Here is a 21,145-nt window from a genome sequence, read left to right on the forward strand (position 1 = left end):
CTTTTGGAACTTCTCTGAAGGACTGCATTGGCTGGATACCCCCAGTTCTTCATTCTGTCAAATGTTAAAATAAGCTGAGATGGGGACCACTGAGCAGCCATGTTTCAGGCCTTATATGTTGTTAATCAATTCCTATGCATAATGGTTTAGTGTAAAGCCTTCTGCTATTTGAAAGTGTTGTTTTCTGAAAGCCTTTATGTTTCAATTGGCCACTATGGAGATTGAACCCATGACCTCAGTGATATTAACACCACGCTCTGACCAGCTGAGCAAACGGGCCATAGGCAATGTTGAGTTTTCATCAATTTAAGAAAAGCTTATATGATCTTACCGGAATGAAGATTTGACAAAAGTGCTCATATTCTAATGTTTTCCATAATCAACATGCATAAAGGTATATTTTCCAGACAATTTTTTTTGAAGTGTTGATATTATTTCAGAGGCATTTTTTCATTTTGAGGTGTTGATTTTATTTTCCAATCTTTTTTTATTTTAAAGTGTTGATTGTCTGAAAGACTTTGGATTTCAATTGGCCAGGATGGGGATTGAACCCATGACCTTGGCGTTATTAACACCACGCTCTGACCAGCTGAACTAACCGGCCATACATGATGTTAATTTTTCATCAATTTAAGAAAAACTTACATGATCTTACCACAATGAAGATTTGACAAAAGTGCTCATATCCTAATGTTTTTCAAAATGGACTTCCGTCTCACTGAAAAAGGAGGTCTCTACAGTGTGTCCAGCCTGCATTCCTTGCTGTACTGAGCTTAAAAAGTGACGCTCACTTCAATGTAGCCTTGAAAACACACACCAAATTACCAAAACGTAAATTGAATAGTATAAGATAACTAATAAAATAATACCCTCAATGACGCATTTCCTAATATAAATTAAGGTTTTGTAATCTCATTAGATTGCAAGATGAGCTTATTAGGCTTTAAAGTTTTCATTAATGACTTTACAGAGGCAAGTTTCATCTGGTTTTATAAACATTTCACCCGTTGATGGATTCATTTTTAAAAGGCTGACTAGAACAGAGAACCGACTCCCTTGAGTTCCTCTTTGTACCCATTTTAGCCTTTTGTGCTTCATCTGATTCTGCTAAGAGAGAGAACTAAAAGCAAGAACAAAGCAGCCAACATAAGAACCACAAACTAAAATATAATATACACTGATGTTGTTGTATGAGGTAGACGTACAGAAAGTAGTGCTGAGCTCAATCAGACAAAATTGAGAGAGTCTGTGAATATAATATCAAATCTTTTCATAAATTCTCACTCAGGATCTAGGTGTGGAATTCTGATTGGATCTGATTCTTAAATATGCTTTAATTTATGACATCCCATAGTTCTGGCAGTATGCTTTAGGGCGTCGTTTTTACTGGCATATGAATCTCAACCCCAATCCCAAGTTTCTTATAGCCCCCAACATGTTTAATATTTTGTGACATAATAAAATCACCTATTATGGATAATAATATGGATGGAATGACAAATAAAATAGCAAAACAGAAAAGAAATATGTGACAGGCAAAGATCTGTCCACCAAGGAAGTACTTGTCTAGAAAATATTCATCATAGTAGTGATAACCCAAGATGGGTTGGATGACAATAAAAGCAAAGTTTACTCACAAACTAGAAAGAAGAGCTGGAGTAAACAATAACCACAAAAAGGTTCTTTGATTCATGTCCTTGGTAGTTAAAAATAAACGGCTAGACATGCAGCAGTGTGACCACCCTCTATGTAATGCACTATTTTACAAATATATTACATTTGTAAAATCTATTTCCCAGACAGGTCTCTTCTTGATTTTGTCAAACACTATTTTCTTCTACTGCCCGCTTTGGCTACTCTTGCTGGATTCTATGATTTAGACTAAATGAAGGGAGCTTGTAGCCTTTGTGAACTTTCAACTGTTTTTTCCCATTCAGATTATACATAAATCATCCAAGTTATGGCAGAAGTTGCTGTTACTGATAAATTGCAGGGGCACATACTGTGTTTCCCATGTGCTGTGAAGGAAGTCCATAATTGTAATGTTGGAGCAGAAACCTGATTGTTCCCTTACAGCCAAGGGAGACGGGCGCTTTCTCTGGGTTTGCGGGGAGTTCAACAGCCACGTCTGAATAAGGCACAATCTGAGATGGATTGCTCTAGCAGTAAATGCTGTCGGGTCAAAGAAGTTCTACGATACTTTCCTCATTTTTACTTTATCTCATCGCTTTTAGATTGAAATAGAACTTTGAACTCCATTTTTTTTCTTCTGAGAGACAATACTCTTAAATTTTAGGTTTATTTAATCACATTTAGTAAATATGACTTGAGGACGCTTTTAATGGTTATGACCTAGCATTGGGAAGTAATCTGGGCTTAACAATGGTGCAGTTGGTAACATGATTTACTTGTAGCAAGAAGGTGCTGGGTTTGGATCTGGTAGCCTGGTTGTCCCTGGTGATGGGCATCAGTCCCCTGCAACTGAAGGATAAGTGGGTATAGACAGTGGATGGATGGAGAATAAATATTTTTTCAACATGCCTTTGTTTTGGGTGTGCTGTGGTGGCGCAGGGGTTCAGCACAACACACATATAGAGGCCTTAGTCCTCGATGTGGCTGTCGCAGGTTCGATTCCCGACCTGGTGACCTTTGCCGCATGTCTTCCCCCTTTTCTCATTACCCTCTTTCCTGTCAAATAAAGCTTTAAAAAAGAAAAAAAACATGCTTTTGTTTCATAGCCGTAACATTGTTTTCTGATCTTGTGAAAGATGTCCGTCTTGTTCCTATCAGAAACAAACATCTTGGTTGAGTAGAGATATTTAAAAATTCAAATCTACCAGGACTATAAATAATTGCTTAATTTATGCAACTGCTAATTCAATCATGAAGTAAGAAATTTATTTTTCACATGAGTTTTTCACAGATTCTGAGAATTTTTAAAGCTTCAAGGACGTTAAAACCAAATTCCAGGTAGCTTCTTTGTTTCATGTGTTTGTTCATTTATATGATCTGTTCCATGCAGGTTGGAGCCTTTGACCTCATGTGCATTAAGCTCTTTCTTATGTAACTACTAAATAAAAAAATGAATTTTGCAAATATACAATACTTCTTTATATAAATATGAAACTCATTGTCAGTTCTATTAAAAAAAACAATCTGTATACCGTTTAACAATTCTAATCGTAGATGCATGATTCAATCATTGAACTGGGTCATTTTGGGAATAAATTTGCTGGCATGAGGAATGCTACACAATAAACTGGATTCATTTATTCAAGTCAGCAAACAAATCCATTTCAGAGGAAAACAAAAACAACATAATGCAGCAAAGATTATTCTGCAATCTGCACAGCTGTTGGCATTCAATACCAACAATCTATATATGTGATACAATCATAACAGCTTTATAGAATAACCTCAGGTTTTCTCAAAAATGATTTTTTGTTTGCTTGACTGATTCCACAGTGCAAACAGTCCAGGAAATGTCCCTACACGTCTGTGCAATCTCCGGACATTAAACAAGCTTAAGCTTTGCTAAGCAAATCTACTAGATTCTGGTGAGGTGGGAAAAGAAAAACATATAAGAAGTATGACAAGAGTAATATTTATGGGAATTATGTGCCTGACGTAGTCCTCTTTGAGAAATAATAAAGCAAAACTGCTCATGAACACGAAGCACATATTCACCCTCAGGACAAATAACCTTTTTTCTTTCTATTTAAGTACAAATCTGCTTGATTGGAGCATGTTCAAGTCCTCATCGTGTACAGTACACTAAATAATAATGTGCTTCATCAGTGACCTGAAATAATTTAAAACCCATTAGCCATTAAAAGAAGTTTACAAGATGAGTCAGCTGTGACATAGAAGGCTTATTTCAGCCATCAGAAGTTGCTATTCCTTGTTGAATTTTCTGGGTTTTAACGTCAGACCTCCTGCTGGCGGGGTGAGGGTGTTATGGGTGTGGGCTGGGGCATTTTCTTCCACAGTCTACAGATATTCAGACCAGGTGAACTGGAAGCTGTAAAGTGCCCACAGGTGTGAATGTGTTTGTCCACGTGTTAGTCTGACCTGTCTGGGATGTTTCCCAGCCCGTTGCCTCGTGCGAAGCGGGGACACGCTTCAGAAGCCCTCTGACAGGGCAGAGCGGAATAAGAATGAGTAACTGGAATGCATGGATGGATTGATAGGCCTCACACTGAGAGACTCGGCTGCCTTCGCTGACACTGAGACTGATAATGACCGCGTTAAGACGGGCCATGGGACACGTGGCCATTAGTGGCTGATGCCGGAGTACTTTCACAGAGTCCTTGGGGAGAGTACCTTTCAATTTGAAATTCTCTGCATTCTTTCAGCAAATCAATTCAGCAAAATAGTCTGCCCTTGAATTTCATTACATGCTGTCAAATGTGGATGATTTGCATTTACACTCTTCACCTTGCATGTCGTGTTTATATCCCTTAGTGACATGTAAATGTTTTCTTTTTTCTAATCCTGCCTATCTGGACATGGACTTTATATCATGAGCATCAGTTAAAAGAAGGATTTGACATTCTTTATAGTTATAAAGAAGATATTTAATCAGGCTTGTTTCCTGTCCACAGTTGCGCTGGCCTCTGGAATGCTTTATCCAGTTTGCCCCGAAATTCTCCAACTTCTAATTCATGTGTTGTTCAACATGGAGTAAATTTATTCCCATTTGCTTTCCCTTTGTTGTGCATGAATGGAAAACACGACAACATTTCCCCTGTACTATCAGAGCGCCAGCCATGTGCATATCCCGGGTTGAGTGATTCTGCATGTCACTGTTGCATTTCCACATATTTTCTGAGCCTTTCAACACAAAATGTCTTAGAATCCACTTCTCCTGTTAACATGAGTACAAAGGGTGGGCTTCTATCCTTCAGTCTGTCTGAGGAATGCACACAAATTTTACAGTACATGGCAAAAATATTTGTATACATGTAACCTTTTCATATTTCATCACTTTACAGTCACAAATTTCAATGTGTTTTTTTATTGGGATTCAATGTAATAAACTGTCACAAAGTTGTGCATTTGTGAAATGGAAGAAAAATATGTGGCTTTCAAATAATTTTAAATATTAAAGAATGACATGTATTTGGCTTCATCACTGAAATGAGGCCTGCATGTTTTTTTGAGGTATGTTTCTACCAGCTTTGCACATCTAGAGAATAGTTTTTTGTGTCGTCATTCTTTGTAAAATAGCTCAGGCTTTATACATTTTATTCGGCTCTGTACTTTGACTGGACCACTGTAAGACATGAATATGCTTTATATGTGAATATGTTTTAACAATAAATTCCTTCTTGCCACTCTCTGATAAAGGCCAGAATTCTCCAGTGACATAAATAGTTGTTGACACATTCCTGCACCTGAGGTCTGCATCTCAGTAGGTCCTACACAAATACCACAGGCCTCTCAAATAAAGCTCTCCTCCCCTGGATTGTCTGTTTAGGTAAAACAGTCATGAGCTGAAATGTTTACAGTTCTGCTATACCTTAGTCTTCACAATCTTGTTTGTCCATAAAACTAACTTCATAAACCACTAAGGCCTTCACTGAACAACTTTATTTTGTGAGGATTTGGGTTTTTATCTGTGTTAATTTAGGTTTCTGTTTTCAGTTTTTCAGTTAATTTAGTCTCGGTGTTGTCCTGGCTACCCCTTGATTGTTCCCAGCTGTGTCTCGTTTCCCTGATTACCCTCTGTGTATTTAATCCCACCTGTGTTCCTTGTCGGGTCCTTGTCTAATCTGTCTAGTGTGTCGAGCAGTCTTAGTCATCTCATCTAGCCTTGTCTGCTGTCAGTTATTAGTTGTGTCAACCAGTTGCTACCAGTAGATGCTCATTTCTGTGCTGACTGGATTTTTGGACTTCGTATTGCTGACTTCATCATTAAAATCATCATTTCTTAATTTCATCCAGGGTCCACAGCGTTTCCTCTTCACCGTGTATCATAACATATTTATACCAGAATTAGAACTAGTACTGGAACATATGTGGACTCCAAGTGACTTCTAAAGGAAATGTATTACCCTGAATTTTATTTAGTTGCTAGATATTTTTTATATAAAAAGAAAAATAAAAAAAATCATTTTTCTTGTACTTCAAAAATATACACTACCTGGTTTGTCAATTACACAAATCCCATGAAAATTGGGACAAGACAGAACAAGACAAAAGGTTAAAAATTTCAAAGAGTCTGAAAGCTTTTTCAAATCACTTTATACCAATTACAAAATCAGACATGTTAAAAGGCCTTTTCACGCATAAATTTTAAGCAAGGGAAAAAAAGAAAACCACAACTGTTGGCAAAAATTTAAAATACATAACATCCATGATGTGTGTTCACGAAAGAGGCTCTCACAAATGAGTAGTTATCAAATAAATATTCATAGAATAATTGAATGATTAAGGAAAAATCCCCCCAGGTATCAGCATTGGTAATCTTAATAGCTCAGCTCAGGCTGTGTGTAGTAGGACGTGGGTGAAAAGATCTCTTCCAAACAACCCCAAGCATGTGCCAGTGAAAATAATAAAAGCTCTAAGAAATGTGAGGCTGAGTTCACACAGCGATGGGGTGTGTGGGTGTGTGTGTGTGTGTGTGCTTGCATGTTTGGAAAAATACAATGTACGAACCACACAACAACACATAGACGTACGTTGGTATCATCCTCCCTACCCCAAACAACAACAGAGAAACAGATGAATGCAGTGCTTCAGTGGCTCTAAATAATAAATGTAACGGCTTTGATTCACAGCCAATCGCAGACGATTCTCACGCGGCACAGGTGAAGGCGTTGAGGGAACACATGAATTTCCTCTGATTCCTGCAGCTTATCGAAGATCCAGGGGATTGGTGGTGGATTAGTGCTTGTTTACACCAGGATAAGCATAACAGACACATGTGTGTCTTTTTTTTAATATTCCTGTACAATTATTTTTAGATGCTGCAGCAGAGGTGTTGTACTATAAATACAAAGTAAAGTCAGAGAGAATCGCTGCCTCTCTGCTGTTCATAAAGGATTAATAAACGCTTTAAATATTCTGTAAACAGTCTGGTTAGTGGTTCATTTACACCCCTCCCAGCTTCCTGTTGGCTCAGATCCGGTAGAGGTTCTATTTGTCCGAGTGGCTCTCCTGGCTCTGAGCGACACCAGGTTCAGAAGTCTTTCTAGCTCATCTCCAGAACTGCTCAGACCGGCAGAGCCGAGTCCTTCCTGTTCCTCCTGTGATCGCCTCCATTCCTCCTCCTGTAGATCCCAGGCCCTCAAAGGGGGCATGAGTTGAGCCGGGTGCAGGTTGAGGCCCGGTGGGCTCGACGGGTATCCCTCGTACGCTCGCCTTGTTGGCGGTAGAGTGTCATAGAGACTCTCTGAGTCGTCATTTGGCTCTGGATCATGGCAGGCCTCTCTGTACTCCTCGTAAATAGGCGAGGAGCTGTCTTCAACACTGTCACGGTTATGCAGCTGCAGATGTTCTCTGTGGTGCGCCGCCACATCCCTGCTTCTCATCTCCGTCTTTTTCCCTTCCCCTTCGTGTCTCCTCTTTTCATCTCTGTGCACAGTTTGTCTTCTTTCCCACTCGCCAGACTGATTCCTCTCCCACTGGAAGGTCCTCCTCCTGTTCTCCTGGCCCCACTCATGGCCTCTGTCACCGCTGCAGCTCATCATTCTGGAGTCAAGCTGGAGGGAGCGTGTGCTGCCTCCACGTCTGATGTTCTGCTGGGCGTCACTGAGGTTGTAATGGTATCCCACCTCTGGCGGATGCAGCCGTGACGGTGACAGCCAGCTCAAACTCTGGAAGGAAGTCTCCCGCCGGTATGCTGAAAAAGAAAAGACAGAGAGCAACTCTTTAGGTGGTTTTGAAGTGTTTTATGGACAAGAAATATTATTTTAATGAGGAGCTGAAATATATAAGCTCACATGCTGCGTTATGAGCCCGAGGCCCCACTGCATGAAGTCTAATGATGCTAAACTGCTTTAGGCATGAAGTCCTTAGTATAAAAAAACAACTGCTTTAACTGTCTTTTGGACAGTGTGAGGAGGAATGATATGATCGTTTTAATGGGTTTCACATCAGTAAAACATAGCAGCACTTTCAAAACCATTTCATAATTGTAACTACAGGAAGTTGACTGAGGCGAGCCAAGCACCAAACTACTGTGCCATAGAAAAGCATTTATACATCATGAACTTTTTTTTACGTTTGTCTCTTTAAAATGACTTTTATTGTATCTTATTAGGATTTTATGTGACAGACCTCCATTAAAGTATAGTCATAAGAAAATGTATGCATGTTTTTTAAAATGCTTTACAAATCCAAATTTGAAAAGTGCAGGAATAATATAATTTTGCAGAAAAGATCTGAAATGGATTTTGACTAGGTCATTCCAACACATCCATCCTTTGATCTTAACCACATGTCAAACTCAAGGCCCAGGGGCCAAATCCCATCCGCCATAGCTTTTTCTGCAGACCTAGAGTCTAGTGGGACACATGAATAGAACAGTCAAGATATCAATTGCTCAATCAATTCAAAGCAGTTGTTTTCTGTATACTGCCCAATATGTCTATTTGAACAACTATTTTAGCTTTTGTTTATCAAAGTTATATTAGTAGTTATTTTATTTAATTTTGTCTTACAAATTCATTGTCTGAAATCGGTTAAATATTGAACATTCATTGCACTTTATGCCAGTTCCACCTTTATGAGTGATTCACACAAAGATTCATTTTATATTTTGATTAATTTTGAACTAATGTTGTTTGATTTTGAACTGAAAATTTAAATATATATATATATATTACCCCATTGGAAGAGGCCAAGACTTTCACTGAGATTGTAAATTACAAATAGGATTTGTATTTAATAGGTTTTTCATTTCCTGTGTCTTGATAAGTGTAATCTGATTTTTACTACAATTTTCAAATGGGGATAAATATGTCTGTAAGGCACAACACATGCCAGTAATTATTTTTGCATTAATAAAATGTAGTCTCTTTTAAGCTCTTCAATACTTTCTCTGCGGTATAAATCATTTTCTTAACGAGTATAAACCATTTGAGAATTTGCAAGCCAGTTACGAGGCTTACTAAGAAATTTCCAGTGTGCTTACCTCATTTTGGAATATTTATTATTGCACAAATTATGAATGCAACAAAATGCAATACTTTGATATGTGTTCTTCATTGAAATTAATTATTGTGAGAAAACATAGTAAATCACAACTTCCTACAAACTACAACATGCAGGCTGCATAATTCATGGTTTGGCTAATGAGCTGTGAGTGAAAAGGTATCATATTGATGAAGTGAGAGGAGCCAGAGGGGTCAGTCTCTATGTGGGATAAAGCGTACACTTCATTAGTGTCCTGGAGAATGCCAGCTCCTGGGGTGCAATGCAAGACACACATGGACAAGAGATATTTATTAGACGTCCATGCCAACAAACCACAAAAAATTGGGATTTTCTTTCTCTGCATGCTATTGCTGCTGAAATATCTGGGTCTCTGGTTGGAATATAAAAAAAATAATAGTAAAAGAGGGAATAAATAAATAAATACATGCTCTTACAATCCACAGTGTACTCTTTGACGAACTCTACACAAATCTTATCCTTGTTCTGCAGGTGGTGTCTCGCTATTGGTGAAATGGAAACAAAACAAACATCTCATCGGACAGAAAAACTTGGACGATGCAGTCCAAAAGCAAACTCTGAATACAGAAAAAAGATTTGGGGAAGAATATTGAAGCAATGCATGATGACAGGAGGATATTACTAATAGATGTGCAGTAAATGGGCATAAACACAAACAAAGAAAATCAAGAGCACATGATCTATATGTTCACATATTATCTATAATGCAATGATAGAAGTGAGCAGTTATACAGAAAGCTACTTTGGTACAATAAATGGACAAAGATTCCTTTTCAGTCTTAAATGTTTACATAATCATAATTTTAGCAATAATAGTAAGTTATTTAGTGCATGGAGTAAAAAACCCAACTGACATTTTTAATGTCTTAATATTTATACCAACCCATATTAAGTTTAAGTATTTCATTTAATTAATATTTGCAAATATGTATAATGGAATGAATCTAAAATGGGCGACTCCATGGGCTGCGGCAGTAAGACAAGATGACTCTGAATGTGGCTCGTTTGTGTTGCTCTTCAAAACTTTTATGGGGCTTTTAATAAGTCTGGACAAAAAATTCTTTGGAAAAGTGAGAGGGGAGAACCTGCTCTGTGTTTCACACACAATCTGCGGAGACAGGATGACACTAGTAAAAAGAGGATTTATTTTAACCATAAAGACTGCTGGCCCGTTTTCCAGGATAAATCTTTACTAATTTAGGCTCCGATTACCATACTTGCAGTTGTATTATTCAATCATTTCTAGCATGTTTTCATCTGATTCAATGCTTGTTAATTAAAGCTAATTATCTGTTCAATATCCCCGTTTTCCATCTGTCTCGCCTCTTTTAAATACAGCTTGGTTGCTTAGCTCTTTCTGGAATAATTAGCCTCTGTAACCATCTAATTTAGATGTAGAATTAGCTCTACTTTTCTATTTTATTCCACAGAAGCTGAATACTGATTTTTGTTGATTAAGCTTTTCATAAAAAAAACAAACAGACAAACTCCTTTTTGGTTTTTTACTGATCAAGCGCTTTAAGTTCTACAAGGGGATTAATCTTGCATTACGTGTGTAATTAAGTATGTGCACTTATGCAGCATTAAAAACAATTCAACAATTTTACATGTGTGGTATTATTTCATGTGTAGGGTTTATTGTACTTCAGTAAGCTGGTGATGTGTGGAGATAAATGCAGCTTTGCACAGAGTCAGACATGAAATGCTTGTTAGGCCTAGGAAATTTAGGGAAACTGAGAACAAACAGATTCTGTAACTATGTGCCAGTTAATATTGACTGTAAGACTGCAGCAGTAGCAGGGAGGGACACACTGATCTTATTCTGTAGGTGCCTAACTGGGTATTCTTTGTAAAAGCAAACCAATGCATTTATTCATCAGGAGAAAAAAGTCAGTGGTCAAACTGTGGCTGGTGCCCTATTTAGTGTGAGAGCGAAAGTATTAGAAGCTGCCTTTTTCTCTGCTGTTATGTGCAGATGTGATTTTAAGGGCTCAAAGTGCCCTTAAAATCCTCTGAGACTGTCTGAAAGGCTGGGGTGAAAGCTTTTCTTTGCTTAAACAGATAATTAGCAGTAAAATAGCTTGTCTCATGGAAAAATGTGACCCCATGCTTTTATTTTGGTCCACATTTTAAACAAAACTGTGTTGAAATCAGATGTTTCAAAGAGCTAACAGTATTATTTTCTGTTCCAGACTCTATACAATGTTGTTTCAAATGATGCTTTACAAATTGCGCTCCCGATGTGTGGCAGCTTTTCTAGACAGACAGTGCAACCCACCCAGAACTGGAAAAATTGCTAACGAAAGCTTGAGTAAAACAATAAATAGTCCAAGGTGGTTACTCGGCCCCAAATCTGCTTGAACATCTGTGGGATACACCGGAGCAAAACCCAATCCCACCCACCCACAGTAAAGATGCGCTGCCAACTCCTCCACTTCAGAGAACACAAGAAATGCCAAGAAATCCCATGTACTGTACATGCCATGATGAGCTGAGCTGTTTTGGTGAGATGAGAGGGAACTCATGTTAGAAGCTTGGCGTTTTTCATTTTTGTAGTCAGATGGAACAAAAAGCATTGATGGTGCAGTTGTGGCAGGAATTTATCCATAATTTTTTTTAAATTCAAAAGGTATGGGTCAAACAATTGAATCTAAGACCAAGAGAAAAACAGCATTTATAATACATTTTTTTATTATTATTAAAAGACAATCACGAGGAAGACTGTTGAATTGAGGAGGATGAGAAACAAAAATCTTTGTTCACAGAGGGCTATACTCAAACATATTAGTGGAAGGTTAAGTGGAAGAAAAACATCTTGTAGAAAGAAAATGCAGAATAAAATTTGGGATGATTGTGAAGGCACATTTAAAGCTTCAGTATGTAACATTTATGAACAATATGATCATTAAAGGAGGGCCAAACAACTACTGAGTGCAGTGCAGTACATAGGAAATGTCTTCAGAATGCTAATATTTCTGTAAACCTGAACAACAACCCTTAAAAATTACATTTCCTATTTTTCTATTAGCGTGCTGTTCTTTTTTCTATGGGTCCCTAATTGGTTCCTGTTTGTAAAATCTACAAAACAAAATAGACATTATACATCACTCTCTGCAAATATATTATCTCTGATGATATTCAAATTTATAGAAATCCACTAGAACCACCAAACAGAAGACAGCTTGTGGAAATGCTTTAACATTTAAAGTATGAACCACAAAATATATCAATATATTGGCTTAAAGGAAATCTGATGATCTCTAGAGAATTGGGTGCAATGAACACTTTAATAGAACACAATGTAAAGTATACAATAGGTCGGGCTTAGGATAAGAGTTCGGTAAGAAGTCGGAGGGATGGGTTTTTAATAAGATGTTTTTCAGCTGCTTTGCGTCTCACTCACCCGGGCTGTTCCACTGCTGTTCTTTGTCCATGTGTGACACTTCAAAGGGAGAGAGAAAGCCAAAGTCAGAGAAAGCCGGAGACAAACAACACAGGAACCAAAGAGGGAAAATTGAAGTAGAGAGAGACGCGGTGTCAGAAACTGACAAAATATTGAAAATCTAAGCAGGATGTTTTATTCTTAATAAGAACAGGGATTCAAGGCACAGCCTGGGCTGCTTTCAGCACACTGTATCTTTTTGCTCTGCCGCTGAACAAAGAATTTGGCAACAGAAGACGGGCACAAAAGAGAAAGAGGAGTTAACAGAAGATGTTCTTTCATACCTTCACTTTCAATATCATCAACAGCATCATTGACTAGACGTATGACTGTGACTATGGATGCTAGAAGGAAAACACAAAGAGAAAAATAGAAGAAAGAAACAACGTCAGTGCATTTTTCATTATGTCACTGTGATATACAAGAATGCAAATGGCTGTGGGCACACATGTTAAACACAAAGAGGGGACATGTTATTCTTACAAACATTTTTATACATGTGATATACAGTATATATAAAATACTACAATGTCTTCATCTCATCTCATTTAAATATGACAGAAGTAGAATAAGTGAGGACTACCATGCTTTAGATACTGTTCTAAGTTTCTTTTTGATAATATCCGGATTGAGTTGTCATTGTGCTCTTGGAGTAATTTTGAGTAATTGCTAATTATTTTGTAGATTGCATTTTACTAACTCAGCTTTTCTCTGTCTGATATTAAAATTTGTTATGTGATCTGAAAAACCAAAAACAACAAGAAATATGAAAGAGAACAAATACTTGTTCACAGTATTGTATACAGAGAGTGGTGAAACTTTGCCTATACTTCTTCATTGTTCAGCTTGTAATATGACACAGATGGAGGAAGGCAAATACCAGACGTCATTTAATCCCAAGAAAATTCCCAAAACAAACAAAGGACGCTGACTGGCGGATGGAGACTCATCTGGACACTGCAGTGGCAGTGCCTTGTGTGAGCAAATGTTGAATGGTTGCCGCAGGAGATTCAAGGATTCCTCAAACTTCAATGAACAAATAAAAACACTCCAAGAATGTTTTTAATGAGGGAATGACATTGTAACATGATATAAAGCTCAAAATTGTTGATTTTACATAATGTCCTCCTTTTAATAAGCCCAGTGCATTGTAAAGTGGTTTCAGTCATCCATTCCTACCATTGTCATCAATGGACTCAGAGGTGTAGGAACTGAGGGAGCGCTCATCAGAGGTGGAGTCTGAGAGACACAACACGTCCTCCTCCACTAGCTCTGAAACATATAAATTACATATAAATCTGAAATAAAATGAAAATCATGTAAATTAAAAATAAAATGAAGTTACAAAGTACATTAATGATACAAGTTTTAACTTTCAACTATATTATTAAATTGCATAGAACACTTAAAGTTTTAATCTTACAAGTGAAACAAGCCAATTACATTATTTTAAAATGTTCTGTGTCGCGTAACTGAAAAAAGGAACGGAGCTTTTTAGATTTAAGAAACCATCCTTTTACAACACTAAAAAGTGTAGAGTGCAGATGTAATTTTTTGACGTGCAGCCACACTTACAACTCAAATTCTTTTTAAATCCCACAAATAGCTGAAAGGCTGATTACTTTTAAAAAAATGAAGATCAATTCAGAGGGAGAAAAAGAAAGAAAACTAAACAGATACACTGAGAAGAAACTGGGGTTATTTCACAGGAGATGAATTCATGAAGTGCATGAAAATGATCATAATCTCACATTGACGGTTACAAATTGAGTTAAATTACATGAAGGAAGACCATTGTGGATAGAAAGGATGCTACAATGAACACTACTGTCTACTTGATTGTCAAAAAGAAAAACCTTTTTTTCAAACATAACCTAAAATCCGATTTCTATGCAGTTGTACCTGGATTGAAAGAAAACAGTCTGAATCGATCATTTATTCACTTCTGAATCAGTTTTGATAAACTATTTCATTTCAGCTGCAGTGTCTTCAGTATCTGTAAGTCATTTGCTGAGCAAACTACTTTTGAAATGAAGAAGTTTTATTTTGAATGCTCTTTTTACCACCGTCCGCAAAATCGAGAAGTATTATGCTGGATTTTGGTATATTTGTTCATCTGTTTCTCTTCTGAGCAAGACTGAAAATAAACATCACGAAGGAGAATTGAATTCTTAAAAAGTTTATCAACTAAAGGATGCGGTGATGCATTCGTATTGACAGAAATAAGTTTTAAAACGCTTTTGTGTTTGGGCTATCTGCAAAGCAGAAACCAAAGCTCTCAACTTCAAGATCTAAACCTGACATTTTATGTGGGCAGAAGAGTCAACTTAAATTTCATGTGGAGAAATCATCCAGATTTCTTTAGTTACCTTTGACTTGCATGTCAACAGAGGTGCATTTCAAATAAATGGATGCTTACAAATCAGAGTGATCCCTGACACCGCTTTTCTTTGCAGTTATTTGGAAGGTTGTATCCTTTCAAAGCACCCGCTTGCTTCTGAGTGATTGTTTGTCAGACGAGTGTCAAAAGGGCACAGCAGGTACTTGGATGTCACAATGAGTTGGCATGTGGCTGTTAAAAGTGTCTGCAACACGGTCTGTTGAACCAGGGCAAAGACAGGTACATTGCTCCTCCAGGTGCTGTAATCTCACAGCAATATAATGCCTGGTTTCACATAATTGTTCCAAATGTGAAAAGGAAGGAAAAGGCAAACGAAGTGAAAATCAAGGGCCAAAAAATGGATTTTCTTTGCTAAACAAAATGGTGTAAAAATAAAAAGTTGAAACTATGCCTGTGTGTAATTAAGGTGGTCTATTTTCCAACTTTTCTTTTGCTAAATCCCTGACTTTCTGAATGAATCACAAAACAAGTTTTGCAAAAGCATTTATTACTCTTAAACTTTTCCAAATGTTATCTTTTAATCATAAAATGAAATGCTTTTCTACAATATTTCACAATATTCCAACACAAACGAGTAAATAATTTGATAGGACAAGAAAAAGGGAAAACATTTAAACTCAGGCTGGGGCTGGAGCCCAAGAACGTCTTGCTGCAAGGAATTGGTTCTATCAGTTGTATTACTGAGCAGTCTTATTAAAATGATTAAAGGCTGCCATTTTGTTATTATCCATTCAGGATTGTGCTTTTCTACTCACATACATCAGATGCAGAATGCTTCCTGGGCATCACCTTCAGCTTTCTAGAACCATGCTATATATTCATATGGAGTTGGTAAAGCTCCTTTGGGAATGTGTGCAGTAATGCAGCACCATCACTCATAAGGAATAAAGCAGCCACTGCAGATGCGTCTGTTCTGAGTCTGATTAAGAGAAGAGAATTCTACAAATAATTAGCCTTAGCAAAAAGGCAAACTCTCAACCTCATCCTTTTACATTGTTTTTCATTAGTGCTCCAGTGATTAAGTTGTGTTTTGCTAATGTATGCAGCTAAAAGTACAGGTTTTTCTTTATTCCACCCACTAACACACTCCTTGAACATGCCCTCTTTACTCAAACTCTTTAAAGTCCCATTAAAGCTCAAGCGGCATGACCACTTTGTGCTTCGCTTTTGGTACTTTTATGTGCTTTAATCATTGTCTTGTTATATAAGTTTACCATAGGCAGTTAATTTTTCTTTGTCCATAATTTTTAGGAATTTATTGGCATATTAGTTTAATTGTTGTGCTTAGTTTCTGTTTTTATTCTTCTGTTTTGTTTTCTGTATTTGGATTTATTTATCTTAGCCTCCTGAGACCCGGGCTTTTGTTTGATGTGCATTTTTTATGTCTCCTTACTATTTGGGATTAGTATGACCTAATTTTAGTTGAAATTAAATTTTAGCTTTCTATGTTCTCTTGAACTATGTCAAAACCAATGCCCTCATATGAGGACAATGGGTCTGTTTTTGCATATACATTTTCTCCTTGTCATTTGGGATCATAAGGACCCAATTAGCCTAAAAATGAAATTTTAGCTTTCTACAATAAGTGGTTATCTCAAAACCCAATGTCCTCAGACGAGGACATTGGGTCTATCTGTGTGACGATAAGACCATTCAATCAATGTTATTATTTACATCTGTGTTTACAAAAATGTAATGTCCTCATATGAGGATGCAGGGTCTCAGGAGGTTAGATTTGTGATAGTTCTTGTTCTACTTTTTGAAGTTCATTTTGAGTCTTAGCTTTCTTTTGTGTTGTTTAGTCGTCCTCCCTCAGTTTTGTACTTTTCTTCTGTCACATCAATACTTGATTTACTCTGATAGTTCATCTTGCTCTTTTGTTATTTTCCATATGTGTGTCAATATTTAGTCTCCCAGATTTTCTTTATTTCTTGCCGGATTCTCTACTTCTCTGGTTCCATGTCCTGTTCACTTCTCTCCAGTATTGTAAGCTTATTTTATTATGCTGAAACTCCTCACTTTATGTCTACCTCTGGTCTGTCTGCATTTGGGTAAGATCAAAAAGTAATCATTATACCTAATTTATATATATTTTTTTATTTTTATGTGTTAATCAAGTGTCTTATCTTATCTGCAATAAATTAAACATTAGGATGATTAATTTGTTGAAGACTTGCAACTTGTCTACTTTTAAATTTATCCATTATTGTTCACCGCTTCGTTAAACAGTTAATAATATTTGAAATGAAAATACTTAGCATCACTAACCCTAAGCCAAACAGAAGACCAATGCTAAGCCCCGAGAGTTTTGCTTCTGATTCCTTTCCAACAAGAGATGCATTTGTCACAAATTGCTTTCTATAATCCGTTATATAATTGGTCAAGGAGTTAATTTCATGAGAATTTCTGTTTTTGGCTACTAAACCATAGCAATATAGGACCTCAATTTGCTAACCAAGTATTTAATTAATCTATTGTATTTATTCATGATGCAGAACGTGTATAACATTACAAATATGGGTGTTTTCTCATAATAGGTGCAGCTCAGTAAAATAGAGCACTGTTCAGCAGTTCATTTATTTCAGTCATCCAATTTAAAAAGTCAAACTTTTATATATTCATTAAACACATGCTTGATAAATTATTTCAAACAATATGTTTTTTTTGCTTAATTTTGCTAAGTAAATCCAAAATTCAGTTTCTTATAGAATCCAAAAATTACACATGGGAAATATATATATTTTTAATTCAGAAATACAATAATGATATGACGTACATCTTAGTGGGGAAGGCTGCAGATTTGATAGTTGTTTGGCAAAAACTCACTGACTCCACAAGAACTTGGCTGGTCAAAGTGTTGTAACCAGAATGGGAAGTTAGGTGGAAGAAAAAAGTGTGATATAGAAATGAGCGCAATTAAAACAACTGTAGACTTGAGAGAATTTTTGAGGGAGAAACCATTCAAGAAACTGGGGGAGATTTTATCATTCCATGCTTCCCTCTGTTGACAAACATTTTGGAGATGCTCATTTTATTTTCCAACTGGACTTGACAACACTCACAAAAGTACCAGTACTTGCATTGATGACCACTGTATCACTGTGCTGGATGGTCAGAAAACATTTGTGATCAAAACACCTTTGACAATTGTTCGAAAATTGATAAGAGGAAGACCCAACAATTTAGATAACCAAAGACTGCTATTAATGCGACCTGGGCTTCTTTAACATTTCAGCAGAGCCATAGGCTGGGTGCCTCCATGCACCTTTGATGCAGTAAATCATGCAACAGGAGCATTGGCAAATTATGTGCTGCATATATTATATAGAACGTGGAGATACTTTTCAGCAGACCAACATTTCTGTTTAAAAAAAAAAATATATATTTTTTTGGTCACATACAATAAAAACATGTTTGAGGAGCTATATTTTACTCTAAGGCATAATCATAAACAGAAAGAAAACAAAAACTTTAAATATATCACTCTGTGTGAAATTAATTTATGCAATACACGACTTTCACATTTTGAATGAAATTACTGAAATTGATTAACATTCATGCTATTCTAATATATAAAGATGCACGTGTTTATTATTGAATTATGCCTTATTCAACAACTTTAATTATATTCATAGTTTGTGTGGTATAAACAAGTAACTAAACAGTCTTCAATATATTATAAAGGCGACACTTCAGACTACTCATTAATGCAGTAATCTGGCTATTAGTTTTCTATTTATCACAACCACATTTTAATTAATAGTCCCTCCTGTGTTTGTAGATTATGCATGCTATTCTTTATTTTCCCTGCATACACGCAGCAGGGGGAATAAACAAAAAAAAAAAACAACTTACTTCCTATTCTCACAGGATGAAATCAATGATTAATGAGCAGGAAGTTCCAGCTGGAAGCTGTATTATTCAAACCGCAGCTCGGACAACGAATCGAAAATATCTGACATCCACTTTTGCTCTGAAATGCAACCTGATAATTTCATTGACAGAGAACAAACTGAACTGCAGTCTTGTTGACAGGGTCGACAGCTAAATATCACTCTAAAATGGAACTATCTGACAATGTCTCACTGCTTCCCTTCACTTTCTAGACATCTGAGCCGAGACAGAGCCCTTGAAGCGTTGATGCAAAAACGAAAAGGAAAAAATTACATCCGAGAGAACGGTTTGGATTGTTTCATGGAGACCAATTTCAATGACTAATTCTGGACTTTACTTTTATAAAGAAATGTAGGGCAGAAACATAAGGCATTAGTTCTGCCTGATTACTCTGACCATTCATACATAAGTGCAAGAGATGTAAGAGAAGTTAGGCAGATCCAAGATGACATAATTGCCAATTTGAGGAGTGGGACCGAGGGTTAAATTATTATTTATTGAGTCAACAGAAAAGTGAAATGAAAGGAACACAACATAAAAATATGACATTTTAAGCACTCTTGCCTACTCAGGGCCGTTTTCTTTGATGTTTGTGATCAAAAGGCACACATCACTGTGAAATAACCTCTTGCAGTGAAGATGGTGGTGCGTTGGTAGCACAATGAGTTCACGGCTTGTGTACTCTTTTACCTTTGGAAATCAGATTGCGTGTGTTTACGTGAGTGTGTGCAGGACACCACAGCCTTACCCTGCGGACTGTTATCCCTCTGGGTTCTCTCCAGCTCAAAAGCCCTCTGCCCCCATTCTTCCTCCCTCTCGTCTCTGTGCCTGTCCAGGACTTTCTCTCTGGTTTCCTTGCCCTCCCATGAGACTTTGTGGGCTGGACTGTGCTCCGGGCGGCGGGCCGATGCTGAGGGGAGATTGGGTGCCACGCTACACACTGCAATTCCTCTCCTATTTGCCATACCTCGGACATTAGACACATCTGAGAGGAAGCTGCTCATCTGCAGAGACATAGGAAAATATTCAGAAAGTATTAAGTAGCCATTTATACTCAAGTTTTGGTCAGCATGCCTATAAATATTGTGCATTTTTAAATCTGCAGTGCATACATTTTTTCTCTGCAATTAAAGAGCTAATAAATATCCCTTGTTAATAATTACTGGCTGTTTCCTAAAGTTTACAGCACACAGACATTTAAGATTATTTTACTTGATTTAGAAACTAAATGCAGTGCTGTAAAAAAATATCCCTGCAGATTTGTTCTGTTATTCCTTTTTTTAAAAACATAAATGTCTTGGATCATCAAACAATGTTTAATGTTTAATTTGACAAAGTTAATATGAGTAATTAATAGTTATGTTTTGAAATTATGATTTTCATTTATTAAAATAAATAAATTATCCAAACCCATATGAAAATGTAATTGCCGCCTAAACCTGATAAACTGAAAGAACTCTTAGCAAAACAAATGTACCTGTTTTAGTTATTTTATTTTATTTTTTGATATCTGTCAACCAGTCTGTACAGTCTGGCACACATTAAAAGGTTCTCTAAAGCTAGGCATATACTCTTATAAGAATAATTCACAAGGAAGAATATTTCTACAACTGAAGTGTGCCTTTATACAGATGACACTATACTTTATGAGATTTGAAGCTAATTATTGATAAACTTCAAGCTGCCATTCAACTTCTGCACACATCATTGTATGGCATAATTGTGTTTCTTAAGGTGAACAAAAAAATAAATAAATAAAACACACTCGGATGTCAGATATACTGTAATAGGTACCAACTCCAGGCCTCGAGGTTCGGTGTACAGTGAACCCTCGCTATAACGCGGTTCACCTTTCATTACCTCGCTGCTTCACTGAGTTTTTTGTGCAGTTTTTTTTCAGACTGCATTGTGTTCTGCGTCCTGATTGGCTAAACAGTCTCTGCGCTTCTTCTCTATCTGTGTCCCAATAACGTTACGGTATTTAAATATACGTAATACAGGTTGGCAAATTTTGGCAAATATTTTTGCCCAGAAGAATAAAGAGCAACAACAACTACTGATAAACACACCTGCACCACAGGCGTCAGAAGAAAAAGACACTAGAGAGCGAAGTCAGGCCACAGCGTCACAGTCAGAGGAACAGTGAAATACGCGAGTCACAATTTGTCCTACTTTACTTCATATTGATGATTAAAGTTATTATTTTACTGTAGTTATTTGTAAGAAAG

The 21,145-nt window shown here is 36.9% G+C and overlaps 1 protein-coding gene and 1 non-coding gene across 2 annotated transcripts in view; both read right to left on the minus strand.

Moving 5' to 3' along the window:
- Positions 1–530: 530 nt before the first annotated feature.
- Positions 531–604, minus strand: trnai-aau (transfer RNA isoleucine (anticodon AAU)). The gene has a single exon. It is a non-coding gene; the product is annotated as a tRNA-Ile (tRNA).
- Positions 605–6,229: 5,625 nt separating this feature from the next.
- fat3b (FAT atypical cadherin 3b) overlaps positions 6,230–21,145 on the minus strand; it is an 81,932-nt gene continuing 67,016 nt past the window's right edge. Inside the window, exons 49-54 of the mRNA XM_032576388.1 lie at positions 19,666–19,921; positions 13,802–13,894; positions 12,907–12,966; positions 12,584–12,622; positions 9,597–9,662; positions 6,230–7,846 (exon numbers count right to left, since the gene is read on the minus strand). Of these exons, the coding sequence (XP_032432279.1) occupies positions 7,092–7,846; positions 9,597–9,662; positions 12,584–12,622; positions 12,907–12,966; positions 13,802–13,894; positions 19,666–19,921 (1,269 nt within the window). The 3' untranslated portion in view covers positions 6,230–7,091. The remainder of the gene's footprint in view (positions 7,847–9,596; positions 9,663–12,583; positions 12,623–12,906; positions 12,967–13,801; positions 13,895–19,665; positions 19,922–21,145) is intronic.

This window comes from Xiphophorus hellerii, chromosome 11 (genome assembly GCF_003331165.1).
Source record: "Xiphophorus hellerii strain 12219 chromosome 11, Xiphophorus_hellerii-4.1, whole genome shotgun sequence".
NCBI lineage: Eukaryota > Metazoa > Chordata > Actinopteri > Cyprinodontiformes > Poeciliidae > Xiphophorus > Xiphophorus hellerii.